Below are 25,051 nucleotides of genomic sequence, written 5' to 3' on the forward strand. Positions count from 1 at the left end.
CTGAAGTTGTTTTTGCTTCTTTCAGGTCCTGTGTAAATGGTGCGCTGGTGTGTTCTGTGACTCAGTTATGGCACGGAGATAGAATCTTATGGGGAAACAACCACTTCTTTAGGTGATTGTTGATATTTACTTTCCTCTTTATGTTCAGTCTGTCTTTTTTTTTTTTTTTGTCTTCCACTATTCTGCATAAACCTTTTAGAAACTGAGTTTAATTGGTTTACACAGAATCAACTTACCAAAGAGGAAACGAAGAGATTGGCTGAAAGACCTTGAGAAAGAAACTTCTTTAGGAGAGCACGACCTGGATGCAGCTAGTGAAGCTTCTTCAGAGCCAGACTACAACTATGAGTTTGCACAAATGGAAGTTATTATGAAGACACTGAACAGTAATGGTAAGGCAACTCCTAGGTTAAACATTCTTTTGGATTGCCTAACTAATTCAATGTGGAACTTAATTTCTGGGTGAAAACCCAAGTGGTACACTCACTCCAGGGGCCTTTGGAGCTACTGCAGAAGATATTTTACAGAAACAGTGGTAGGCATACATATGTATATGTGAAATATCTATCTCTATAGCTCTATATCTCTCTCTATAGCTCTATATCTCTCTCTATAGCTCTATATCTCTCTCTATAGCTCTATATCTCTCTCTGTATCTCTATAAATATGCACCTGGGTACACACAGACACATAAATCAGTAGTTGGTTTGTGCCCTATCACACAATTTGATGTGTACATCTGCTGTCCTTTATAGTGGGCCTGGATTGAAATCATATGCCTGTGAAATCACCTAAGTCCTGCTAACCTCTTGCTCTTGCAAGTTACTGCAGGCAAAAATGTACTCCAGATGTGGCTCAGTTAATTTCGTCTTTCATATCAGGTGTTACTGCCACTGTTTTAACCTTAGTAAGAAAAACCCCACTGAAATGATAACAAACCAATAGTCACATGTCAGCTAGTGTGGCTTTTAAAGCCTGACCACTCCTAACAATTGATGTAATCTTTTGTTGAAACCTATTGTGGTGCCTTTTTTGGACAGTGTAATAAAATTCAGTGTTATGTCAAATAATGGGATGGTATCTAAACAAAATGATGTCTTGCTGTTTCCCAGAAGGCAAGTCATAGTTCATGTGGCATAATGTGGTATAAAGAAATGCTGAAAACTTGGTTCAGTGCTGAATGCTTTGTACAGGTTGTTTGAAATGCACAAGAATGGAGAGGCAAGTGCCTTGGTTTTGGTCACTGACCAGGAAGACACAGTGGATGGTGTTTCATTGCTTTCTGTTCTCATTTCTTCATATCGTTGTGGTATTCCCAGTGTTTGCTGTGGTTTTGCTGAAACACAGTAATGGCCTTTTTCTTGGTCTCTTCTCAGTCTTTAACTGCCTCTGTTTTGCCACTGAGCACAGCACGATGGTTTGGTGTGCTTGAGGCTCTAGCAGTAGCTTACAGGCTTCTTTATAGTTTGATTCTAATGGGATGGCTTGTGTTGAGTGAGTTACAAGGTCAGATCATTTCAAGTTGATGTGACATTACTGTTTGATTACAGAAGTTATGGTTCACTTATACCAGGAGACGAGTTTCAGATCAATCTGCCGTCTTGGTTGGTCTTCAGTGTTGTCATCCCTTGGGAAGATTCTGTTGCCCATTTTAAGGCCTCAAACCATCCCATATCTGTTGCCAAAACTGGGACAAAGGTTTTGAACTCGATTGGCTCATGCATGAGGCTGCTGGAGAAATTTGAAAGCATTAATTGATGCTTGATCTGCTTGTCACTAACCGGGGATTTGACTAAACTGTAGCAGTCTACAATGAGTTCAGTGTTCTTTGAACAGGGAGGGTCCCACTTTTTGGTTTTCCTGTGTTATCTAGCTCACTGAAATGGTTCTTCACAGTATTTCAAGTGTCTTTATGTTTTAGTTCAGTAGGCTTTTCTGATTGAGGTTCAGGCCATTTTTTGTCACTTACTTTCTGTATTTTTGCTCAAGAACACTACAGACCTTGCTGTTTCGTTAGAGCTCTTTCCTCCCTGATGCACAGCAAATGTTAGCACTCATATTTGTGCAGTTTCAGAGGCATCATAACTCAATTATTCTGCCTCTTCTCTGCTCTCTGACAGAGGTGTTGCTTAACCAAGTAGCAAGTGATAATAAGACCTGGACAAAACAAGTGACTGTGAGGATCGTAGGCTGGTCTTCTGATGCAAAGCTAGATAGCACTTCCAGGTTCTGTGCTTCTCAGTGGTATAGCTAAAATGTGGTGGTTGATTGTTTTTTTTCCTAACAGGCTTCTAGTTTGTTGGGTAAGAAGTAAAGCAGCTTTGTTATAATACCATTTATTTATTTTTCCTTAAAATGGGGGGGAAAAAAGGATAAAGGAGAAGAAATAACTGAAAACAATTAATTCTATTATCTGTGTTCTCTGGAGAAACTCTGGGGTTGGAATAAAGGGGTACTTTAAAAAACCTGTTTAGATAATTCTTTATAGGCATGTAGTGATATAGCCCAAAGTAAGAGGTTTTGATTTTCTTTGGTGTTGGGGTTTTTTTTCCCTCCCTTGATCCCTCTTTAAATAACTATCTCAGCTTCTCCAGGGCACAAATACATTTGTTTTTATGGCATCTAACCAGTACAACACTGTCACACATTGCATCCGGCTCCGAAGAAACTCTGCAACTTTGAACAGAGCTGTAAAGAAAACACAGGACTCTTTACACCCTTCAGCACATTCACTTTCTTTGTGGGATTCTGTCAGGTCAGCTTTGTACAGCTAATTCATGATGCTGGTCAAACACAGAATGCAGAGAAGCAGTTTACTTTATCCTCGTATACTGTGCAGTGGTTGAGTAAACCATGGAATGAGGTTACACAGGATCTAGTTTAAGCAAACAAAACTGCAAAGTCTCATCAAAATCCCCACTCTGAGCTGTAACAAACTGTCCTGTATTGTAACCTCCTTGTAGCTTGCTTAGGAAAATGCCCTTACATGGAGTCTTAAGGAATTAATTCAGCGTTGTTGTTACTGGATTAAGAGATTCCAGATGTGAATTAATTGATGCTGCAGCAAGGTGATAAAGAGAAAGAGCATTCTTCATATTCTAACATTTAGCAGAGGATTAACTGCATATGAATGGTCTTTTCAGGGCCATTGAACTGTTGTCACTTTAGTATGTAAAGGATTTACTGTGCATTTGGCAGACACTGGGTAGACTCTTCCTTAATTTACTTGACACTGCATGAGAAATCCAAAGTTGTGGAGCATGAGGTTTAAATCCAACTTAAACACTATTGTAGTTCTTTTGAATTGTGGAAAAACTTAATGGTTTCTTTTTTTCACCTTCTAACTAGATGGTTTATAATTAACACCATATTTTGCTTTTTGACTATGAAAGCTCGGGCTTTTCTGTGTAAACTCTTCCACAAGTTAAATGAAAGACTTTTCTGTGAGTGTCACTCTTTGTATTTCAATACAAACATAACTCACCTCCTTTTTTCCCTGTTTTGTTTTTACCCCAAGCAGTGGTGGGTTTTGTTCACAATAGGAAGTTTTAGGTTAAGTTCTTGCATCTCAGTCCAATTTTTTTCCATGGTGTAGCTTGATGTGGTGTTGGGAATTCTGCAAATCTAAGTGGCTGAAAAGATCACTGTTATTAAGGTAACCTGAACTTGGAGCCAGGCTTTTAGGAAAGCTTAGGAAAGTCTCATCTTCATGAGTCAGCCTTAGATTCATTTCCTGTGTTTGCAAACACAACGCAGGGCTTCTAATTTCTTCCATTCTTCCCTATCTTCTGTGCAATACCTGATTTCTCAGCTATTCTTGCACATGACTATAACTGTTTTAGGGATTTAGGGTAATCCTGGTGCTATCTGGAAGAGTTAGGAGGATAATGATGGTGGAGATCAATGTTTGATAACATGGTTTGTGTTCTAGAATATTAGACCTTGGTAGAGTTGAGTGTTGCACTGCCTGTTTAAAAGCTAAAAATAACCACCTTTCTGAGAATGTCATGTACTAAAAAGTATTATTTCCAGTTATTTTAAGACACTTCTGTGCATCACTGTTTTGCTATTTGATTGCTATTTATGATGACTGATTTTTCACTTTGTGCCTTATCATTACCACTGTGGTGGTAACTTACGATGCTTTTGTGTGAAGCCTGTGCTCTCTTCCATGGGCACAGCCATGGCTGTGGTAGCAGCTGCCATCCTTAAAAGTCACAGTAACTTTATTTTAACATTTGCAAAATGGAAGAGGCAGCACAGTTATTTTAAAGCTGAGGTTTTTGCTTTAGAAAATCCTGTCCTGTCCTAGAGCTGCAGTGTTGCTTCCCCTGGTGATCCACCACTCCAACCACAGACCTCCTCTCCCTTTCTCATCTGATGTACAGAATCATCAATCTGTTAGGTGATGTGCTGTCACTCAGGCATTCATCTAGATTGTTTCTCTTGCAAACCTCTCTTTTGCTGTATGTAAGCTTTCAGAGATATCTAGTATGTAGAAGCAGCTTATTCCATTGAGCTGCTCTTTCAAGTGCACAGTGTGGCACTGGATCTAAACCCACCAATAGACAGAGTAATGTCTCTTTCATTTGAATGCAGTCTAGATTTATCTGTAGCTGATTGACCCAGGTAGTTCTCTCAGGATAGTTTATCCAAATGGATATTTGTTTTGAGTCGATATGAGAGGAAATGTAGCTTGTGAAGCTACATGCAGAAGTCCCCTCAGAACATACTTGTCTGCTCCAGCACTGTGAGACTCATTGGTGCAGTGTGACTAGTCTCAGTTTTCATCTGCAGCTCTCCAACACGTTTCATTCCCTGCCAAAATGGAAAAAGCAAATTGCTTTTTACTTCCTTGTTTCCTCTTCTGCTTAGCATCATCTTCCCTTGTGTTTTCCTTTGTTTCCTTGTTATTACTTTGTTCCCTTATTCATCTATTCTTCTTTTTTTCCTACTGGGATTCTGGAACGTATCGCTTGACAGTACTGAAATAAGCAATAGAGCAGGGTCTTAACCATTGTTCTAGCCTCTTTGCATGCTGTATATTATTTTCTGGTTTGAGTTTATCTATTTAATGCAATGTTTATTATTTTCTCCTCTGCTCTGGTGGGCAATGGCCATTGTGTTTGCAAAGACCTTGGCATATGTTGATTGCTGTTGCCAGATAAATGATGAGTGTCTTGTAATACTGAAATGGTATTTTCTCCCTTTTCTGGATGGTTTTTTTTGTTTTGCTTCTCTTCAGACCCAGTACAAAATGTGGTCCAGATTTTGGAGAAGCAGTACTTGGAAGAGAAGCGGAGTGCCCTTGAGGAGCAGCGACTGATGTACGAACGTGAGCTGGAGCTGCTGCGGCAGCAGCTCTCTCCAGAAAGGCAACATCAGCATGGCAGCGACAGGCTGTCCTATACTGCACAGACTGCACAGCAGAAAGTAAATCTCTGGACAGAAGAGAGGTGAGAATACTGGAGTTCAACAAAGGAATTAATAAGGACTGCAAAGGGTAAAAGATGAGGCTTGAGCTGTGAAGTCGATGTACAAGCAGTACAAGATCTGCCTCCACCAAAGCGTTGGCATTTCATTTAGGACTTAGTTGTGTGTGCGAGATCTTCTTGTTTGATATGGCATGCAAATGAAATAAGAATGTAGCTTTTATTGATCAGCATCATAGCTTTTTAATTGGAAAAGCACTTCTGAGTGTTTGGGTTAGCAATTATTGTTTAAGTTATTTCTGGAAAGAAAATAAACGAGGATAGTGCAAAGGTAAATTTGTCAGCTAAGACTAAGGAGTCCACTAAGGAATACTGAGTGAGAGTATGCAATGACAGAACAGTATTTTGCAATCTAATACCCATAAAAATGGAAATCTTTATAAGTTGTATGTGTATGTTTCTAAAAGTAAGCCCAACTTTAAAAGAGAATTGTTGTGTATTTGAGAGCTGCAAAACTAGTCAGAGTACGTTTGAGCTGTTTTAGGAAGCAAAAAGTTTGCCATGATGTGAACAGGTCTGCAAAGGGACAGTGTGGCACCTGAGTTCAGCCTTGGTGAAAGGTCATCATGAGATTTGCAGAGAGTTACAAAAGCCAATGAGGAAGATGTGGGCAGAATTGAGGCAGCATGTGTGTGTGTGCTTCTTGACAAAGAGAGAAGCCTGCTCTTGGTGTCATTGCGGAGAGTAGGATGCCAGCTCCATGGAGAGAAGTTCTAGAGGCAGCAACCAAGGTGATGTCAGTTTTCTGCATACAGGTGACTGCCCTGTGATTGGATTAATACAGCAGGAAAAATGACTAGATGTACTAACAGGTTTCTTGTTAAGCTTCTTTTATTCTCTTTTGCAACAGAAGCTGCTTTATCCATGCAGCATTTTATCTCTATGCAGTGATTTTGAGTGCTTTTTCCTAGTTAGCTCAGTTTTGGTTCATTCTCCAACCTAAAGATGGATAGCCAAGATAGCTTTCAAATTCTGGGTGTTAGTAGTAGAACAGATCTTGGATTCAGTTTTTGTATGAGGTTTTGTTTTGTAATTGCTGCCCAGTTTGGCCTGGGAAATAAAACTGAACAAATAACATACTGTTGACTAGCAATGCTTAGAATGTTTTCCATGGCAAGTATAGGGAGAAGCAGTGCTGTGTTTCAACTTGAGTTAAAATAATTGCTTGTCTCTAAGAGCTAAAAGCAGAATCATTGGGAACTGAATGTGAAACATTGCAGAGTCATGGCTGGGATTTGCAGGCTCTCTTAGGGCTGCAGGAGGAGTGCAAAGTGAGAAACGTGCTGGTTGGAGTCATTGCTGTTGACAACTGCCTTGTGCACAGCAAGGACATCAAGAAATCATTGATAATCCACTTTAGTAGCAGAGAACTGGGCTTCTGTACTATTGAAAGAAGTGCTACTCTTGTAGGGAAGCAATACCTCTAAAGGAATGCAACAGATGGGAAAAGGGAGTAGTAAAAAACTTGCCTGTCTTGGAGAGCTGAGAAGAGGAAATTGTCATTGATCATCTTAAACCCATCATAACTATGCAATGACATAAAAACTGACAATGTGGAGTGACATCAAGGCTAAGCACTGTGCTGTCCTCCTCAGTAGTTGTTAGATGTTTCTTGGGAGGAGCTGTGCTTTAACAAGCATTTCTGCCTCTGGATTTCAGGGGTGAATGCTTTCCTCTCTGTAACTGTTCAACTGTTTTCAATAGGACTTTGCATAGAAAAGCTAAAAAATCATGCAGGGAAGTGCTTGTCACTGACATATCTGAAGTATGATCATGAGTCTGATGAAGGTGATAAGACACTGAGTAAGCACTGTTGGGATTGTGAAGAAAGGCAGAGAAAAGGGGACTTTGAGTTTCCTCAGAGGATAATCGCGGTGCTTTTCAAAGGCAAGTTAGAGATGAGAATCCTGGGTGAGAGTGCATTGTGGTATCACAGGTGGAGGTATAGTATGTGTCATAGCAGGTTTGCCAGGTGCTGTGTTAGAACAGATTTGCTCAGACCAGCCTTAGAAACCTCTTTGGAATTGGTCCAGAGACTGTCAACTGTTCAGAGTGCACAAGCTTTACCCTGTGCTCATTCATCTACTACTGAAAATGTGTTTTGAGCATACAGCACTTAAGGGATTTTAATGTTTTGGAATATGTGCACTTGAGATAGCTTTAAGAATATGGAGAGGGGCCTGGGAGTCTGTAGCACTGCACAGCCCTAGCTGAGATGTAAAGCTGTGGCCTGCAGGGATTGCAGGTCCCAACATCACAATGGGAGGAAAAGCGGGTTTTGTCAAGATGAAGTCTCACGTGTCGGGACTGGTAGCTTCTGTGGAGCAAGAACTCCAGATTAAAGACAAAGACAGCTGCAATTATTTAATTTCTTGACAATTAGGAACATCCTTGGGGCTTTTAACAAGTCATCACTGTAACAGCTCCCATAGCACTGTGCCCTTTTATTTGGACATTACTGTGCTAGGCTTTCCTCAGCAGTGTTGTGTTTAATACGCGATTGCTGCCTTTCCTCAATAAAGTTGTGTGATGCTGTTTTGTGTTTGCTGACATAGTGCTACCCAGCACTTCTTCTTAAGCTTCTTTCAGAAAAGTCTTTGTTAGCACCTCAATTTGCAGCTTTCCAATAATAGAAATAGGTTTCTGTGTATTTTTCATGTTGCCTGCTGCACCACAGGGATGAATTGTTTCGACAGAGCCTGGCTAAACTGCGAGAGCAGATTGTAAAGGCAAATACACTGGTGAGAGAAGCAAACTTCTTGGCAGAAGAAATGAGGAAGCTAACAGATTATCAAGTAACCCTTCAAATTCCTGCTGAAAACCTCAGTGCCAACAAAAAGGTAATGACAAAGAATGCTGGGCAACGTAGCTTTATGGCTAATCTGAAACCTGTAGTAGTGTGTAACGTTCTAATAACTTGAGGCCATAAAATGTTACTTCTGTTAGATTCTGCATAGGCAGAGTAGGGATGCCACCTCACTTTAGTCAATAATTGCAAGTAAAAGTGGGCACATAGCATTAAGTATGGCTCTTGATGTTCTTTCAAGTGTGTGATCACTGTATGTGTGTGTGGTTTATCAACAGACATTTGTGTTCTCTTGCTGTAAAACTTTCGTTTTAGTGACATTTGCAAAACTTACCAATTCTTTTGTCTTCAGGTTTTCCTAGTTGTACTGCTACTGAGAATGGAGTGATGGCAATTAGGATAATATGTGTGACATAAGTGGTTTGGTGGAGAGTGTTAATGTTCCTGTGTAAATGGTAGTTGTCTGAAAAGGGCAGAGAGTTCTGGATCCTCAAAGATGTCAAGGGTATGCTGTGTTTGAGGATGGAGATAGTATGGCTGTCAGGCAGAGAGAAGCTGTGTGTTCTGTGTTTGATTTCTTTTTAGGAATGCAATTTGAGTGAGGAGTTGAGCTACTTACATGAACCTTTCCTGCAGTGATTATTTTTTCCTCTGATTTAGAGGGGTGCGATAGTAAGCGAGCCTGCTATTCAAGTGAGAAGAAAAGGAAAAGGTACTCAAGTGTGGACTATTGAGAAGCTAGAGAACAAACTGATTGACATGAGAGACCTCTATCAAGAGTGGAAGGAGAAGATTCCTGAGGTACTGTATATGTTTTCTGAAAGGGACCAATGACTGAGTTTGTTTTCTTTTAACCCCTTATAATATGTTGTATAAATCAAGTGCAATGACTCTGTATATGAGAGTGGCTCTGAATGGGAGCAGCAAACTGCCTCAGACATAAAACTGTCAAACTGTGGTTGGTATCAAAGCTGGCAAGGATGCTGCTTAGAGACACTCAAGCAGAAGACGAGTCTTAATATCTGAAATTTCATTTGAATATCCTCCAGCCTTAAAGCAGTGAAGTCTTACTTTCTCTACACCAGTGTCTCCATCAAAAATAAGTGGTGTCTCCTGAGAATTTGAGTAGCATGTTAGCCTTGGCAAATGAGCATGAGACTTGTCAAAAGTTTGCTTGTGTACTGGCAGGATGTCCTCTGAGTATCCAGGTAGGAGTGTAGGCAGTGTATCTCGCTGTCTTGTGGCTGATAGGGAGCACCTGAATCACTTCTATCAGGAATCCTTCTCAAATATGTTTGAACAGCTGTTTTGCCTTTGTTGCACATGGCTTGGATGGAGCAATGGGAATATCTAAAATAATAGCACAGGGAAGTCAAACACTTCCTCTGTGCCCATGAAGACAAGGCTGATCTTGCTGCTGACTTCAGTAAGAGCTAATAGCTCATCCTTTGAATATGTTCTGTCTGCCTGAGCCAGGGTCATCCTTGCCATGACCTGTGTCATCTGTAATGTCTCTGTTCAATGTGCTACGTAGAAACACAGAGGTCAAACGCATGTATTGAACATGGAGGGGAAAGGAAGGAACTAACGAGTCCACTGGGGAGTGTATATAATGCTGGGTATCTGCATGAATGCTTTCTGGCTGTGTATGGAATACTTGTGTTTGAAATGCTGCAGATGTGACCTCAGCTCTGTGAATTTCATAAGAACCCTCGTAGGCTCAAGTGAGAGACATCCTGCACGTTCCCTTTTGCCCTTGTACTGGTACCCAGCTGCCAGCCCAGCTATTCGCCCTGGGGCTGATTTGTCTTCTCATTGAAGAATTGTAAACAGAGCAGAAAAGTAAGGTGAAACTTGTTGAAATCAGTGGCTACCATGCTTGCTCATGGTAAAATCTGCTTTGTCTTGACACAGCTAAAAACCATAGGTCATCATAAGGATTCTGTACTGCCTCCTCTCAAAGATTTCATTTCAGATTCGTGATATGCTTCTAGTCTCTACTTGTGTAACAGGAAGGAACAGAAAATACTGGCACTGACTTAATTTCTGGGTTATGATCTTACACTAGATGGTAATTTGATTTTTGTCTTCTTGTGCTGACAGTTTTCAACAGAACCTTTCTCATCCTTACAACAACAGATAAGGAAGCTGATTGGCAAGCGAGGAGATCCTTTTTACGAAGCCCAAGAGAATCACAACTTAATTGGCGTCGCCAATGTGTTTTTGGAGTGCCTTTTCTATGATGTCAAGCTGCAGTATGCTGTGCCCATCATCAGCCAGCAAGGAGAGGTAAAGCCAAATACATACAGCATACCTAGGCACTCATACCTATGAGGGGAATGTAGCTTTTTGCTGGGAGGCTTAATGGACAGCAGTTGAATTTTTTTTAACAAGCAGATGATGCTCATTGCCTTGTTTCCCAGGGAATGTGTGTTTTCCAAACTGCTGGGTATGCTTTCAGTTTAATTGTTTACAACTGCCCAGCTGCAGAAGTAGTAAAATCAACGTATCAACATGGGTAACTGAGCAAAACCCAGCATATTGAGGCTCTGCTGTACTCTTATGTTGCTGTTCATTTGGTGGTTGAGAGCTGTTCAGTTCTGTTTCTGCACACCTCCTAGACTTAGATATCTGCCATCTTAATATCTTCAAGTCCCCTGTGCACAGGTTCTGAGCATCTGTCTTGCCTTAGGTTGCAGGACGGCTGCACGTTGAGGTCATGCGAGTCACTGGCTCTGTGCCAGAACGTGTAGTAGAAGGAGATGACTCGTCTGAGAACTCCAGTGAGAGTGGGAGTCTGGAAGTGATGGATAACAATGGAGAAATTATTCACAGAGCAAAAAAACTCTCCTGCAGGGTAAGTGAGAACACATGATGAAGTTAACAGTTTCAGGCCTTTGTAACTCTGCAGTCGCTCTGATGTCCAGCCCTGAGCTATGCTGGCTATGGCTTGCTTAAAAATCTCTGAAGAGAAAAGAGAGACTTCTCTTGTTCTGTTTCAATGTAGGTCAGTCTGTGGTTGTCAGTGACTGAAATAATACACATGAGTTTTCTAGTATATGCAGATCTACATCCTAAATACTGATGTTGCAGGAACTATCCTTGACAGATACAGAAGGAGAAACAGTTTTGTCATGTAACCATCTCCTGCAATTTGAGCATCTGAGGCAGTATCTATGAGTGGAGTCTGGGTTTCTTTTCCTCTGTGATGAAGTGCTTCATTCTCCTCTTGAGTTGATCAGCTTCCTCAAAGAAAACATGTACATGAGAGGGCTGCTCAGTAACTGCTTTCATTGCATCTGTGTTTTGTATATGCAAAACGTGGATTTCCCAGGGAGGGACATCCTTACAGAAAATGTTGGAAGGGGTCCTTTACAAATTCTTCTTGGCTCTTGGTACCTCTGGATTAAATCCTTGAGTTTTTGAACCATTTGCAGTTGAAGGAGAAACAATCATATTTGTGACAACATTTGTCTTGTCTCCTCAGGTAAAAATAAAAGAAGCAACTGGACTTCCACCAAATCTCTCCAACTTTGTCTTTTGCCAATATACCTTTTGGGATCAATGTGAGTCAACAGTAGCAGCACCAGTGGTAGATCCAGATGTGCCCTCACCTCAGAGCAAAGATGCTCATTTTACAGTGACTTTCTCTCACTGTAAGGTAATTATTTTTGTTGTGGAATAGTATTACCAGAATGATGGTTAAAGTCTGGACTTGATGAGCCCTGAAGGTCTTGTCCATGGTTTTACTGTGCAGGTAGTTAGTTGTTTGGTGTGTCCTTACAAACTAGTTGAAGATAAACTGTGATGTGGTTGGACTGGATGTGATTTGTTTCTTCTCGATGCCAGGACTACGTGGTGAATGTCACAGAGGAGTTTTTGGAGTTCATCTCAGAAGGAGCTCTTGCTATTGAGGTGTGGGGTCACAGATGTACTGGCAACGGCAGCTCTGTTTGGGAAGTTGATTCTCTTCATGCTAAAACTAGGACACTTAGAGACAGGTACAAATAAATTACATGTGAATACTTGCATCAGCTTTCCAAAGGCTTTCTAATACTTGTGATGCACAAAATACACTTCAGTGAGGCAACTATTGTTTTGTGTGGGGATGTCTTTTTAGGTGGAACGAAGTAACCAGACGAATAGAAATGTGGATTTCCATACAAGAACTGAATGAGATGGGAGAATACACTGCGGTTGAACTCCATCAGGCAAAAGATGTAAACACAGGGGGAATTTTCCAGCTTAGGCAGGTTTGTACCTTTTCCCTGTCTTCTTATTCCTGCTTGAATTGATCCATAATTGTATTCTCAAGTTTCTCTCTATTTTTCCCTCTGTCTCTTTCTTTCCATCTATCGATTACCTGCTTCAGGGTCATTCTCGCAGGGTTCAGGTGACGGTGAAACCCGTCCAGCATTCGGGAACGTTACCTCTCATGGTAGAAGCAATTCTTTCAGTCTCTATAGGTGGTGTGACTGCCAGATCAACCAAACTGCAAAGGGGCTTGGACAGCTATCAGGTAAGACAGATCATTTTTCACGTGTTTGGTTTTGCTGTTCTAGAGCCAGCCCAACATAACTCCAAAAGGGACCTTAGCATGCTGGTACACAATTTCCTTCCCTTACAGTGATGGCAAAAGTTGAGGAGAGGAAAAAGCAGGAAAAAAATAGTAGAGAATGTGTTTTATAGTGCTGTGACACCCTATTTGCCTTTACAAAAAGGACTGAGTTGTTATTTGATAAGAATCAAAAATAGATATCACTGAAGGTGAAAGCAGAAGAGGTCCTTAAGAAGTGTAATGGCTTCAAGCTGCTACTGGACAGATTCATCTTGGAAATAAGGCATTGTTTTAATAGTGATGGCAAAGAAGACAAATGAGCCACCCAGAGAAGCAAGATGCTCTTTGTCAGAAGGGTTATGTGCAGAACCACAAGTAGTTATAGCCTTAAATACAGATGAAACTGTGAAACTTGACGATTGATGATGTGCTTAGTCCTTGTTGTGTGATTTTCATCTGTTAATCAATATATTCACTAATGCTCAAGTCATGGCTCAGCTGCTGTAGCCTGTAATGGAAAAAAAAGAGATGAGATTCTGTCTGTTAATAGTGTTGTGATTGAAACACTTTGCAAGTTTGCATCAGAAATGTTTGCTTTCATGTTCTGGGGTGTTTCTGTGAGTTTCTGTTGAGAGAAATGCATGGTTTTCCTGTGTTTTACAAAATGTATTTTCTCCTACCAGAAGGAGGAGGATGATGGTGGTGATATGGATAGTTACCAGGTATTGCTGCTGTTGCTGTCAATCCTGTGGCATGGGGCACAGCTAATGCTAATAGCCAGCAACTTTCCAATGAACAAGCGTGTACTGGAGCAAGCAAAAGCGGCTTTGAAATTACATACGTGCTGTGCATATAAGAGGCTACCTGGGCTATAAAACACTGCTGTTTCAGTTCACCTTGGGATTTGAGACTCTTGCAGTGTGCTCTCTTCTCTAGCACTCAGCAGTCAGCTCTCCTAACTGGCTACATGAATAAAAGCTTAGAAACTTCTGATTTAGAAATGAGAACAGTATGAGAGGGGGAAGAACAAACACCTGCGGCTGCAGAGGTCTTTCCCAACCAAATTATACAGCAAAGAAAGACTTGTTTGTTTGTTTCCTAAAGAAAACGTTGTAACCTTTTGGATTGTGCAGTTTTCTGAAATGCTTATGGGAGAGAGAGGGCGAGATGGGAGTGAGGAGATGACAGAAGCTTCAGTCAGGCAATCTACACAAAACCAAACCTTGAGCCTGGTTTTAGACAGTCACAGTTCAGACAATATAACAGAAGACTCATAAGAGCAGAAGAGGAAATGCCTGAAAAACACATTTCAGACTTCTACGTGGAAAGCTTATTTCCAACAGCCAGCCTTAACAGAAGTAAAACCAGTTAGGTGAGAGTGCTGACATCCCTTGAGACAGCGTGTTAGGTTTTACAGAAGTCTCAGAAATACCAGTCAAGGTACTAACTTCTTGCGGGCTGTCTGTGCGCTTCCTGACATATCACAGAGAAGAGCAAAGCAGACTTTCTGTGATAGCACAAAGCATGGTTGCATGGCGGGGTTTGTTTGCATGAGAAATCCTTTAATTGTACTGATAGCAGCTGCTAGCAATGGAATTTTGTGCAGGTTTGAGGGGGTACTGACCTGTCTAATCTTCAGGAGAACTTCTGATCAGCTGATGATACCTATTTTCCCTATTCCGTATGCTAGTGAACAGTTTGATTGCCACTTCTATGAGTAATTAGCCCATAGTGTGTAATTCTGTTCAGCAACTGAGGCACTCTCTTCTTTTCCTCCTGTTGGAATCTGAGACTCAGAAGCAAACACGAGCTTCCATTGGTGGGTGATGAGGAACTTAATCAGCGTGCATGTCATTTGGGGATCAGTTGTCTGCATCACGCAAGCTGTTTAATATCAACTCTGATTAATGATCAGAAAGTTCACTGCCCTTTAATCTTAACCACCTAGCCTAGTGACTTTCTGTTCTCTGTCTGTCAGGAAGAAGATTTAAACTGTGTACGAGAAAGGTGGTCTGATGCGCTGATAAAACGCAGAGAGTACTTAGACGAGCAGATTCAAAAGATCAGCAATAAACAAGGTTTGAAGCTTCAAATCCCTCTTGTAAGTACTTTATCCTATGAGGAAAATAAAATTAATATTCCTCTCTTTTACTGTAGAAAAATCTGAGGATGACATAGAACGAGAAGCCCGGCTGGTGGAACAGTGGATAGGGCTGACGGAGGAGAGGAACGCGGTCTTTGTTCCAGCACCGGGAAGTGGAATTCCTGGTGCCCCTGCAGATTGGTATGTTCAGAAAAATCATTGGGGTGGTTAGCTGGTTTTTCTACATATACACAGTAAAAATCTGAGGATGTTTTAGAGCTTTGTTTCCCATAATCCTACAAATTTTCAGCTGGCAGAAGGCTCGAGGGGGTCGGGTGCTGGTTTGAAGGTAGGAAAGGTTTGCTTAGTTAACATATTGCATAAAGGAGCTTTGAGGTGGCTCTGAAGGTTTGAAAATCACTTTTGAATTTAACATGTTTTTTTTGCAATTTTACAAAACTCTGAGAAAGTGATCCTGTTGTTTGACTCCTTTCAGAAAAGAAGTGGTTCAGAAGTAACTGTTACAACATGTGATCATGTCATTGACAAGGGATGGGGAAGGGAGACATTCTGAGTTCAAAGGATGCCTTCTCTTCTCTTTCCTTTTAATTTCTACTGCATTTCTCTCTTAATTTTGTGTAAGCTTGTTTTTTAACTAAGATCATTGGATCTGATGTGCAAAAATGAGGAATGCAACATGTTAGATTTGGGGAAGTGTGGATGAGAAATACAGCTCTAATCAAGTGTACACTAATGTCTCTGGTAATATCTACTATCTCCTCTTCACTGGGTGAATGATGAAGTGATACTTTTTCCTTCCCATTTTCCCCCTCTTATTCACCTGAGCTGTGCAGTGATCATACAGCTGAGAGTGTATTTCTTTAGATAAAGACTATGCCTCGCCAATAGTTACATACCCAGTTGTTTAAATGGTTGCTAACCTTTATGTATGAGGTGAGTACTACCAGTTAACCTTATAAGAAACAAAACAGGATGTTTCAAACTGTTACCCTCCCAGCAACTGAAATGTGCTAGGTGGTGTGAATGAAGTTTTGGCAAAGCATTGTGTTTAGCTGCATGTGTAAATAAACAAAGCCAGGCATTCAGATTAGCCATCCAAAACGTTGACAGCTTTAGTCATTGGTTACAGCTAATGAATCTTGCATGGGGATCTGTTTGCCCAAATTAGCTTAGGTGTGAATTTGCCTTCCTTGTTGACAGCAGTTTGTTTTGTTTCAGGATTCCACCTGCAGGAATGGAAACACACATACCTGTCCTCTTCCTGGACTTGAATGGTATGTTTTACCAGCAGGTTGGGAAACTGGGGCTGGGGGGAGGTTGGTTTGGATCGATAAACTGATAAATGGAAGAATGAATCTGAAGCATCTAAGACATCAAACAAGTCCTGGCAATAACACAGCTTGTAAAATGTCTCTTCTTATGAATCTGTATGTTATGAATCTGTATAATTAGACACAAGTGGTTTAAAACAAAGATAAAAACTAGGGAACATACGAGTACAGGGATAGACTGTACAACAGAAAATGGTGTAACAGAGTAAATTTGGTTTAAGTCAAACAGCAGGTCAGAAAATCCTCTAAGTGTTGTGGTGTACAAACCCACGTGTTACTCAAGCACTGATGGAAAATCTCCCAAGGCTTGCAGACCTCATTCCACTGAGGTATCTGTCTAGTCTTAGCTAGTTTAATGAAGCATGGACATCACTAAGACTATAATGAGCATTTTAGAGAGTCTAAGCATTCTACCTGTGAAGGTTTTTGGTTTAATGTGAGAGGACTATTGATATATATTCTTAAGACACAGGTACACCCTGTAAGCAGCATGAGACTAGAGTTAGCACCACATTTAAGGACTGTTTAGGAAGAAAGTCTGTAAGTATAGAGTTGGACATGATGCAGAGGATCCACAAGTCGCATCCAGCCCTGCAGTGGGCTATTAGACACGTTTATAGAGGTAACACATTAATACCTGCTTTAGAAGCTGCTTGTGGAAAATGACATAAACTCTTTCCTTCATCTGTGCTCACAAAGAGTTGTTTCTGTTTATTTTCTCATTATCAGCAGGCAAAAGATCCAATAAGGTGCTGAAGGGATTGGTGGATCATTACACCACTTTTTGTTTGTTTAGCTAAAAGCCCAATCTAGCCAGAACTGCTGCTTTCAATGTAAAAATTCTGTGATACATCAGAAGGGATTTCACTAAGAGATGAGCTGATCAGGCTGGCAGGTGGATAAATGAGAAACTTTCTGGCTGGGGAATCTCACGTTATGAGTAACTGGCAACAGTTTTGAATTCAGTTTGGGTTATGTGAGAAAAACCAGGCTGTGACTCAGCCTGAACACAAATTTCCCTTCTTTTGTATGCTGAAATCACCTTCAAAATAGTAATAGGATTAATTAGGATCAAATGTGTTGTGAACTGTGGGTAGGACTTTATTACAACCTTGTGTTACAACTTTGCCTCTTATATATTAATATCCTTTGGTATAAAACTATTTCATTCTTTGCACATTTGTTTCATTAGCTGATGACCTCAGTGCCAATGAACAACTTATAGGTCCCCATGCATCAGGAGTTAACTCAATACTACCAAAGGAGCATGGGAGTCCATTCTTTTATCTGCCGATCATAAAACACAGTGATGATGAGGTAAATGGTTAGCAAGCCTCCTTCTTGACAACTGCAGCTTTTGTTAACACTTTCTTCATATGTTTTATTTTCTACTTCAATGTATTTAATCCTTATTGTTATCACTTTGTCTTAGAAGCGCCATCTCTATCTAGCACTGCCTTCACTTTCTGATCTGTTTGGAATTGAAGAGGATATGACTTGTATCTTGTATCTTCTGCCTTAGTTCAGAGGAGACAAGTCTTAGCTCTTCTTGGCAAAAGAATAATTCAGCTTCCTGGCTCAAAATCCCTTTTTTTTTTTTCCCTCACCCCTTCAACATCCCTCTTGCAGGCTCTTAATTCCTCAGAGAAAACTACTTCACTTACTGTGCGCTCTAGGCCAAGTTTAATATTTAGATATGGCTTTTTCTATCTTAGTACACAATTGCTTTTTTAAAATGTAAAGTTTAGGACTTGAGGAAAATGAATGGTCCTGAATCCACTTTGGAATTTCTCAACTCAGTTCTCCCACGTTCTGTGCCAACTCAGGCCAATGCTTTAAGAGACCATTTCCAGAATCAATGGGGCAGCAAAGCTGGGGAGGAGGCAGGAGGGAGGAAAAAGATGTCCTGCAGGATGGAAGCATGTTTTTCCTGTATGGGCCATTATAATCTAATCTGACACAGATGGAAGATTTGATATTGAATTTAATAAACTTTGAATACGATTGCATTAGGATTTGTGTTCCTTCCTCCGGTCTTGCTTCTGCCTTCCTTTCCGTCTCCAGCTGTGTGAAGATTTCCTCTTGGGCAGGGTTTGCACAGTGCAGGGATTGTGCTCATGATTGTTTTCCTCAATATTTTTGATTTTTCTAGTACTACTTCTGATAACTTCCTTACTGTGAAAAGGAAGGCTGACTCCACTTTGTTCAGCAATGCTTATTTCTCTCTCATTAAAGAATTGTTTTACTTCATAGGAAAACCTTGCAAACCGTACCTCTTGATTTCCCTTTTCTCCTTCCACTTCATTTGTCTGTGTAGGTTTCAGCCACTGCTGCCTGGGACTCTTCTGTCCACAATTCAGTGCACCTGAATAGGGTAACTCCTCAAAATGAGAGAATTTACTTGATAGTGAAGACTACTGTGCAGCTCAGCCACCCTGCTGCGATGGAGCTGGTGTTACGCAAAAGGATTGCAGCCAATATTTATAACAAGCAGGTAAGAAGTTGTTAATTTCTTCTTTTATTATGAATGATTTTGTCTGGTGTCTGTAACTTTACAAATATGCTTTCTTGACTGCTTGCTTTTGGTCCCTCCAATTCTTAGGAAAGACGAGTGAAAAGCAGAGTGTCTAGGTTAGGGTGAAGCTGTGCACTTCTGGGATATCCTTGAACTGTCTGTTGTTCAACCTGATTTGGTTCAGAGTGTAACCGGTGCTCCTTTTGCAATGAAAAAGGAGTTTATCTTCTGCTCTGTACAACTGGAAACGTTCTTTGATTCAGAGAAGTTTGCAGTAGCGTGTCTAACACACTGTCACTGCAGCCACTCTATTCCTGAGAGAGTCTTTGGTGCCTTCCAGTGTTCAGTGTAAACACAATGTGTCTTCTTTTCCTTTCTTTTTGCTCCTTTCTCTGTTAATTGCAAACTAGACTTGTTTCCCATCACTACCCAAATGTATATGTTATCTGCCCACTTTTACCTGATGATCTCAGATCTGGCCACAAGAGTGGTTGCTGTTCCCCTTGCTTTGCTGCCTCGTGGGACAACGAGGTGCTCTGTGCAATCTTCTTCCTTCCCATTTCCCAAGACGAACAAGAGCATGTTTCAGAATTGCCTCAGATTCTGCAGTGCAACAGGGGAAGGAGCACAAATCAGCTGTTATCATAGAATCACAGAATGGTAGGGGTTGGAAGGGACCTTTAGAGATCATCTAGTCCAACCCCCCTGCAGAAGCAGGGTCACCTAGATCAGGTCACATAGGAACAATGAATGCCATGCCTTTTTGTATTTGTTGTATTGTCCTTTGCTAGTTTTGTTTCTCTAATGCCTTATTAGATGAGAATTAAGTTTACAGTTCATGATATAAGGGCTAAACTTGTGATTACAACAGTGAAAACCCTGGTTACTATTACAGTCATGGATAGAAAGCAGAGTTAGATTCTGTTATTGCAAAAGGAATTTGCTACCTGTTGGACAGGTGGCTGACAAAATGAGGAATGTTGGTGTCTGTACGTAAGAGGCTTCTCATAGCCACAGGTTCTCCCAAGCCACAAGTTACTACACAAGGATAGAGCATCAGTGCAAAACAGGAGGACTATGTTACTGATAAAACATTGTGTACTGAGCACAGGGCTGTTAAGAGCACATAAAAGATCATTCATGCTAAAAAGGAACTTAGAGTCCTGAAAAACATGCTCTTGTGGTGAAATAACTTGTTGCATTGTGATCTTTTATTTCTTAGAATGTCATAAATAATCATTGTCAAAACAACAGTGGAAAATTACTTTGTTTCTAGAGTTTTACCCAGAGCCTGAAAAGGAGAATATCCTTGAAGAACATATATTATGCCTGTGGAGTGACCTATGAAATAGTGTCCAACATACCCAAGGTAACTGATCCCTTTTTTTCTCTGATAAATTCACTGAAAGGAACAAAAAGACATACTGATTGGGAAGTGGTTGCCTTGCTTTGCTAAGAGAGTGCATCTTGCCCAAATGTATATCCTGAGAAATGTAGGGATTTTATTTTCTCTTCTGCTGTGTTTAACTGCGTTCTTGTAGTGAGCACAGTTCACCTGGAAATGGTGTTAGTGTCTGCAGAGAGAATACAGAGAGTGCAGAGAGGGCAGCGAAAGCAAAACAACTGGGAAGATGAGATTGCAGGATGATATGTTGTATTATATTGTACAAATAGTAAATCTACTATAAAATGTGTTTATTCTGAAGGTAAACAAATTGGACAGGTGAAACTGTAAATAGCCATGTTGCTCTGTAATTGTCACTTGTGTGGAGGTGCTTAAAATTTACCCTCCAGGGAAATGATGCAGAGTATCAGTAGGCCTGGGAAGGAAGCTGCATTTACTTGCCTAGGAAGCTGTCATTAGTTAATCCTTCACCTGTGGGATTTTAGGTGAAATGTGCATTACTGTGTAGACTACAAATGTGCAGCACTTCTCCCAAGCACGACCTCTTCTTAACTCAGCATCGTGGGAAAGTCCTGGATCATTGGTTACGACTGGGATTGCTGGTTAAGCTATGGAGTACCGATCCAAATCGATGTCTGGATTGAGGTGCTCTTAAAGAAGTGAATGAACACATAAGAAACAATAGGCTTGGGTTTTTAAAACCTTGACTAGTGTAACTTGTCGTTTAGGCTACAGAAGAAATTGAGGATCGCGAGACCTTAGCGCTGATGGCCGCGAGGAGCGAGAACGAGGGCACGGCCGACGGGGAGACCTACATTGAGAAATACACACGGGGGGTGCTGCAAGTGGAGAACATTCTGAGCCTTGAACGACTCAGACAGGCAAGGGGCAAAAAAATGAAAGCACTTCTCCAACCTTTTGAGCTGGGTGATGAGAATTCAAGTAGAGATGATCGGTCTTTTAAAAACGTTAAGTGTTGGCTGGTTTTTCTTTAGAGGATGTTGGATGGATAGAAGACTGAGTTAATTCTGTGAAATTCAGATTGCCAATAGTGATGGGTCAGGTAACTACAGCTGGCAATGGTGTGGTGTGCAGAACCCAAACAGGCAAAACAAATTTCACACAGAAATTTGGGTAGTTGTGTGCGCAAATGAGGATTTGTAAACGTGAGCCCTGCTTGCTGCTGCTAGCCACACCAGAAAAAAAGGTTTCTGTGCTGCTTAATCATTGTGTCATGAGCAGGCCATGCACTGCTTTGAGTGGGTTCTTTTCTTCACACAGGCAGTCACAGTCAAAGAGGCCCTCTCCACCAAAGCAAGGAACATGCGCAGAAGCATCAGCACACCCAACGTCCACAATGTGAGAACCCTTTATCCTCTGGTAAATCAGTGCTAATGGAGGGGAGAAGGGCTGTCTGTGTGCTGATATAACACTTAGATGATGTGATATGGTGATGGCTGTTCTGAGGTAGGACTAGCCAACCTGTAGGGAAGTTGTCATGAAGGAAAACGAGCGACCCAAATGCCCTCCCCACATGTGTCCATCCTAGGAGGATGGACAAGGAAGTGGCAGAGTCTCCTTTTATAAGGATATTCATTTTGGAATCAGTTTAGGATGACAGCTGCACTGATTCAGAATACTTATATTCAAAAGTCCCTTGAACTCTTTTCATAGTGTAAACTATTTCAGTGTTTCAGTGAGGGAGCCCTGGCACAGGCTGCCCAGAGGGGTTGTGGAGGCTCCTTCCTTGGAGATCTTCAAGACCTGCCTGGACATGTTCCTATGCAACCTGATCTAGGTGAACCTGCTTCTGCAGGGAGGTTGGACTGGATGATCTCTAAAGGTCCCTTCCAACCCCCACCATTCTATGATAGTGTAAAGGATGGTTTTCATTATGTGCCTGTTTTATGTGTTCTCCTGTCACCCACTCAGACAGCACAGACCATGTAAATCCATGTAAATCATCTTGCCTGAAAAGGGGAATGGGGCAGTTGTTAGGACTAAATGATCACAGTGTTTCCTGAAGGCATTCTATGTTCTAAACAGAAAATACCTGTTGGTGTTCTGTAGGTATCCTGTAGCCGACTAGACCTCTCTGCCTGTGATGAAGACGACAAGGTGGGTAAATGTACCAACAAATGGTGCATGTTTCTCAGACCTTCTTTCCCCCTCTTACAAGTAAAATGTATTTGAGAATTGGAAAAAGAAAAAATAAGAAAACAGTGTATTTCATGATGTGTTTACATGACATATCCTCAAACTACTGTGCTAATGATGTAGTACTTTGAATCAAACCTTCTCGTCCTTCTCTGCTCTTCGTGTTAGAATTGTAGAAACTGATACTTAAGAAGGGGGAAGTGTGAGCAGAACTTCCTATACATCACTGAAAAGCTAATTAGGTTCTAAACATTCAGTGGAAAGCTGTTTAGCTGCTAAACAAATCCATCTGTGTGAGACAGAAGAAATGTCATTAAGACACTTCTCTGTTTGGTTTGTTTTGGGTTTTTTTAACAAAACCCCCCTACCTTTGAATTTACCTTCTAATTTTCCCGTGTTTGTCTGTATCAGCATGCATATATTTATGTATTTTTGTTCCTTAGGGTTGGTCTGAAAGTCACCTAGATATATCTGACTGTTCTTCCAGTTATCACGATGTATCATGCTATGGTACTTTGCCCAGGGAGTCGCCTCGCAAGAGCAAAGATGGCAGTGGTGAGAAGCTAAAGTATACGTGGAACTACAGTCTTTGTGGGGTTTCTAATTGCTGCATTAAGCTGAAAATGAAGTTCTCAGTGCTCTTTTCTTACTAAATACATTATCCAGCTTCTTGCTTTAGCAGCTAAATGTAATGTGGGAATAGGGGAGAAAGGGAGGTGCATGAAGATACCCAGGAAAGGACAGGAAGGTGAAGGTGGCCAAAAAAACCAAGAGGAGAGCAGAACAACAACTGAAATGTGAATAAAAACAGTAGAAGGAGCAAAAAGGGAGCTGCTGTTATGAGTTAGAAAATTAAGATACTTCTGTTAAAGTGGGAAAGGTCCTTTTGCAGGTTCCTGACATGAACTGGATATTTGCCCTGGCATGTCAGTGTGTCACAGGTGCCTTTGCTACGGTTTGACCTGAAGAAAACATGCTCTTCTTGATCAGGCAGTACAGACAGAGATACTGCTAAGTGGGACTTGAGAATTTATTGCTTCCTTGCCTGCAATTTCCTTTTTAATCCTGGTTGTACAGGATTGTTCCACTTCCAATATACTGAAGGCTCAGAATGGAGGGGGCAGGTACTGCTATTCTTTGCTTTCCTTCTGTTTCCAGACCTCTGAGGGACATCATCTCCCCTTGTTGAGCTCTGGGTTCTCTCACGCTTGGGCTAGTGGTTGAGTACTAAACTGTTGACATTTTTCTGCAGCCAGCAGCTTGCCAAGTGCATGGCTTGACCTTCAGTTGGTTTGAGTTGCAGTTTTGAAGTCGAGATACGAAGAGCTTCGTGAATCACAATATTTTGGCTTTCTTTTTTTCCCCTAGGTGTTGCAGCAGAGAATTCCCATGCTTTAATGGCCAGCCCTTTTAAAGCATTTTCTCCTCAGACACCAAAGTTTTTCAAGCCTTTAATGCCAGTGAAAGAAGAGCATAAAAGGAAGACCCCACTTGAAAGCCGACCTCTGCTTAGCCAAGAGGTAATCTTTCAAAACCACTGGTCTTTTAAAAAGGAGCTGGAGTGATTTTGTGTGCTTGGCAAGTTGTTTGCAGCATGCATCTGTTGCAATAGAATTTTGTGATTCTTTGGTATGATTAATCAGAGCTGTTCTCTACATGTGGTGGGGTTTTGGTGTTTGTATTTTCCCTGAGACACTGGGGTGGGGGGGGTCACTTCTTGGTGAGTGTTCTCCTTTACAGAATACTTCTCACAGCAACAGTAGCCTGCATTTTTCCCCTCTAGCAAGATGTTGGAGTGGTGTTTTTCACAAATAAAATGTAATTCTGTGGCAGTGTTCTGGAGTGGCTACAATGCTGATCTTTATTCCTCAACCTAAAACTCTGCTGGGAGGAGCACAAGAGTTTCCCTGCCTATTAGCTTGAGTTTTTATGGTCTCTATGGCCAGCGTGGGTGTTTCCCTTCCATCAAGGGAACGCTGCTTTTCTAACCTGCATGCATTTAGTGCTGTGGTCAGAGTTGTGTTTTGTGTGATGTGTTTGTTGTGTGTCTCAACCTTTGCAGAGCATGCCTTCGCCTCGGGGGCATTGCCCTGGCTGTGGTGTGCCCTCAGGAAGCAATGCCAGCAGCATGCCTGTAGAAAGCAATAGCATACGTGAGGAAAAGATTGTAAGTTCTGTACTAGTTTGTGTTGTAAGGCTTGGTGGTGGGCTCAGGGCCCTGTGGTGGTGGGCTCATGCAATGGCTGCAGCAAAAAGGTGTCATGTGGATGTAATCACTCGTGACTGATTGCAATTGGTGGTGATAATGAACAGTTCCTTGCCTGGCTTGCAAATGCAATGTGACTGACACTAACTCGGTTGGGGTTCTGTGTTCTGGGTTTGTCGGGGCTTTTTGGTTGGTTTTGGGTTTTATTGGTTGGTTTATTGGTTGATTGTTTAATATTGAGACATGATTTGTCTTGCTGGGTGGGCAGGAGGTGGGGGAGGCTGTAGTTTTCACATGGCACAAGTGATCAAGTAAAGGATGCTTCAGTGAACCGTGTTGTTGTCACTCTAATGTACCTTGTATGTTACCCAGATTTTGTGACTATACCCCAGAGTAAATGGAATGATCCCATTTGGTGTAAGTAACCTGTGCATTTAGGTGTGGGTATGCTATAAAAAGCTTCTCACTGCCTGATGT

At 41.3% G+C, this 25,051-nt stretch overlaps 1 protein-coding gene across 7 annotated transcripts in view; it reads left to right on the plus strand.

Moving 5' to 3' along the window:
• The window catches only part of KIF13A (kinesin family member 13A), a 95,143-nt gene that overhangs the window by 64,388 nt on the left and 5,704 nt on the right, over positions 1-25,051 (plus strand). For 2 of the 7 annotated variants that reach the window (XM_061994784.1, XM_061994779.1), the window contains exons 15-37: positions 26-112; positions 226-392; positions 5,246-5,456; positions 8,170-8,332; positions 8,959-9,099; positions 10,402-10,587; positions 10,991-11,155; positions 11,786-11,959; positions 12,148-12,299; positions 12,419-12,551; positions 12,671-12,817; positions 13,540-13,578; positions 14,835-14,934; positions 15,014-15,140; positions 16,179-16,234; positions 17,484-17,608; positions 18,609-18,785; positions 20,083-20,175; positions 20,940-21,092; positions 21,493-21,570; positions 22,282-22,329; positions 22,812-22,923; positions 23,737-23,888. In XM_061994784.1, coding sequence (XP_061850768.1) covers positions 26-112; positions 226-392; positions 5,246-5,456; positions 8,170-8,332; positions 8,959-9,099; positions 10,402-10,587; positions 10,991-11,155; positions 11,786-11,959; positions 12,148-12,299; positions 12,419-12,551; positions 12,671-12,817; positions 13,540-13,578; positions 14,835-14,934; positions 15,014-15,140; positions 16,179-16,234; positions 17,484-17,608; positions 18,609-18,785; positions 20,083-20,175; positions 20,940-21,092; positions 21,493-21,570; positions 22,282-22,329; positions 22,812-22,923; positions 23,737-23,888 — 2,986 coding nt within the window. Of the gene's footprint in view, positions 1-25; positions 113-225; positions 393-5,245; positions 5,457-8,169; positions 8,333-8,958; positions 9,100-10,401; positions 10,588-10,990; positions 11,156-11,785; positions 11,960-12,147; positions 12,300-12,418; positions 12,552-12,670; positions 12,818-13,539; positions 13,579-14,834; positions 14,935-15,013; positions 15,141-16,178; positions 16,235-17,483; positions 17,609-18,608; positions 18,786-20,082; positions 20,176-20,939; positions 21,093-21,492; positions 21,571-22,281; positions 22,330-22,811; positions 22,924-23,736; positions 23,889-24,430; positions 24,770-25,051 lie in introns of those variants that run through there. The other 5 variants (XM_061994783.1, XM_061994785.1, XM_061994780.1 and 2 more) reach the window with 5 other exon arrangements.

Source organism: Colius striatus, chromosome 4 (assembly GCF_028858725.1).
Source record: "Colius striatus isolate bColStr4 chromosome 4, bColStr4.1.hap1, whole genome shotgun sequence".
NCBI classification, from domain to species: domain Eukaryota; kingdom Metazoa; phylum Chordata; class Aves; order Coliiformes; family Coliidae; genus Colius; species Colius striatus.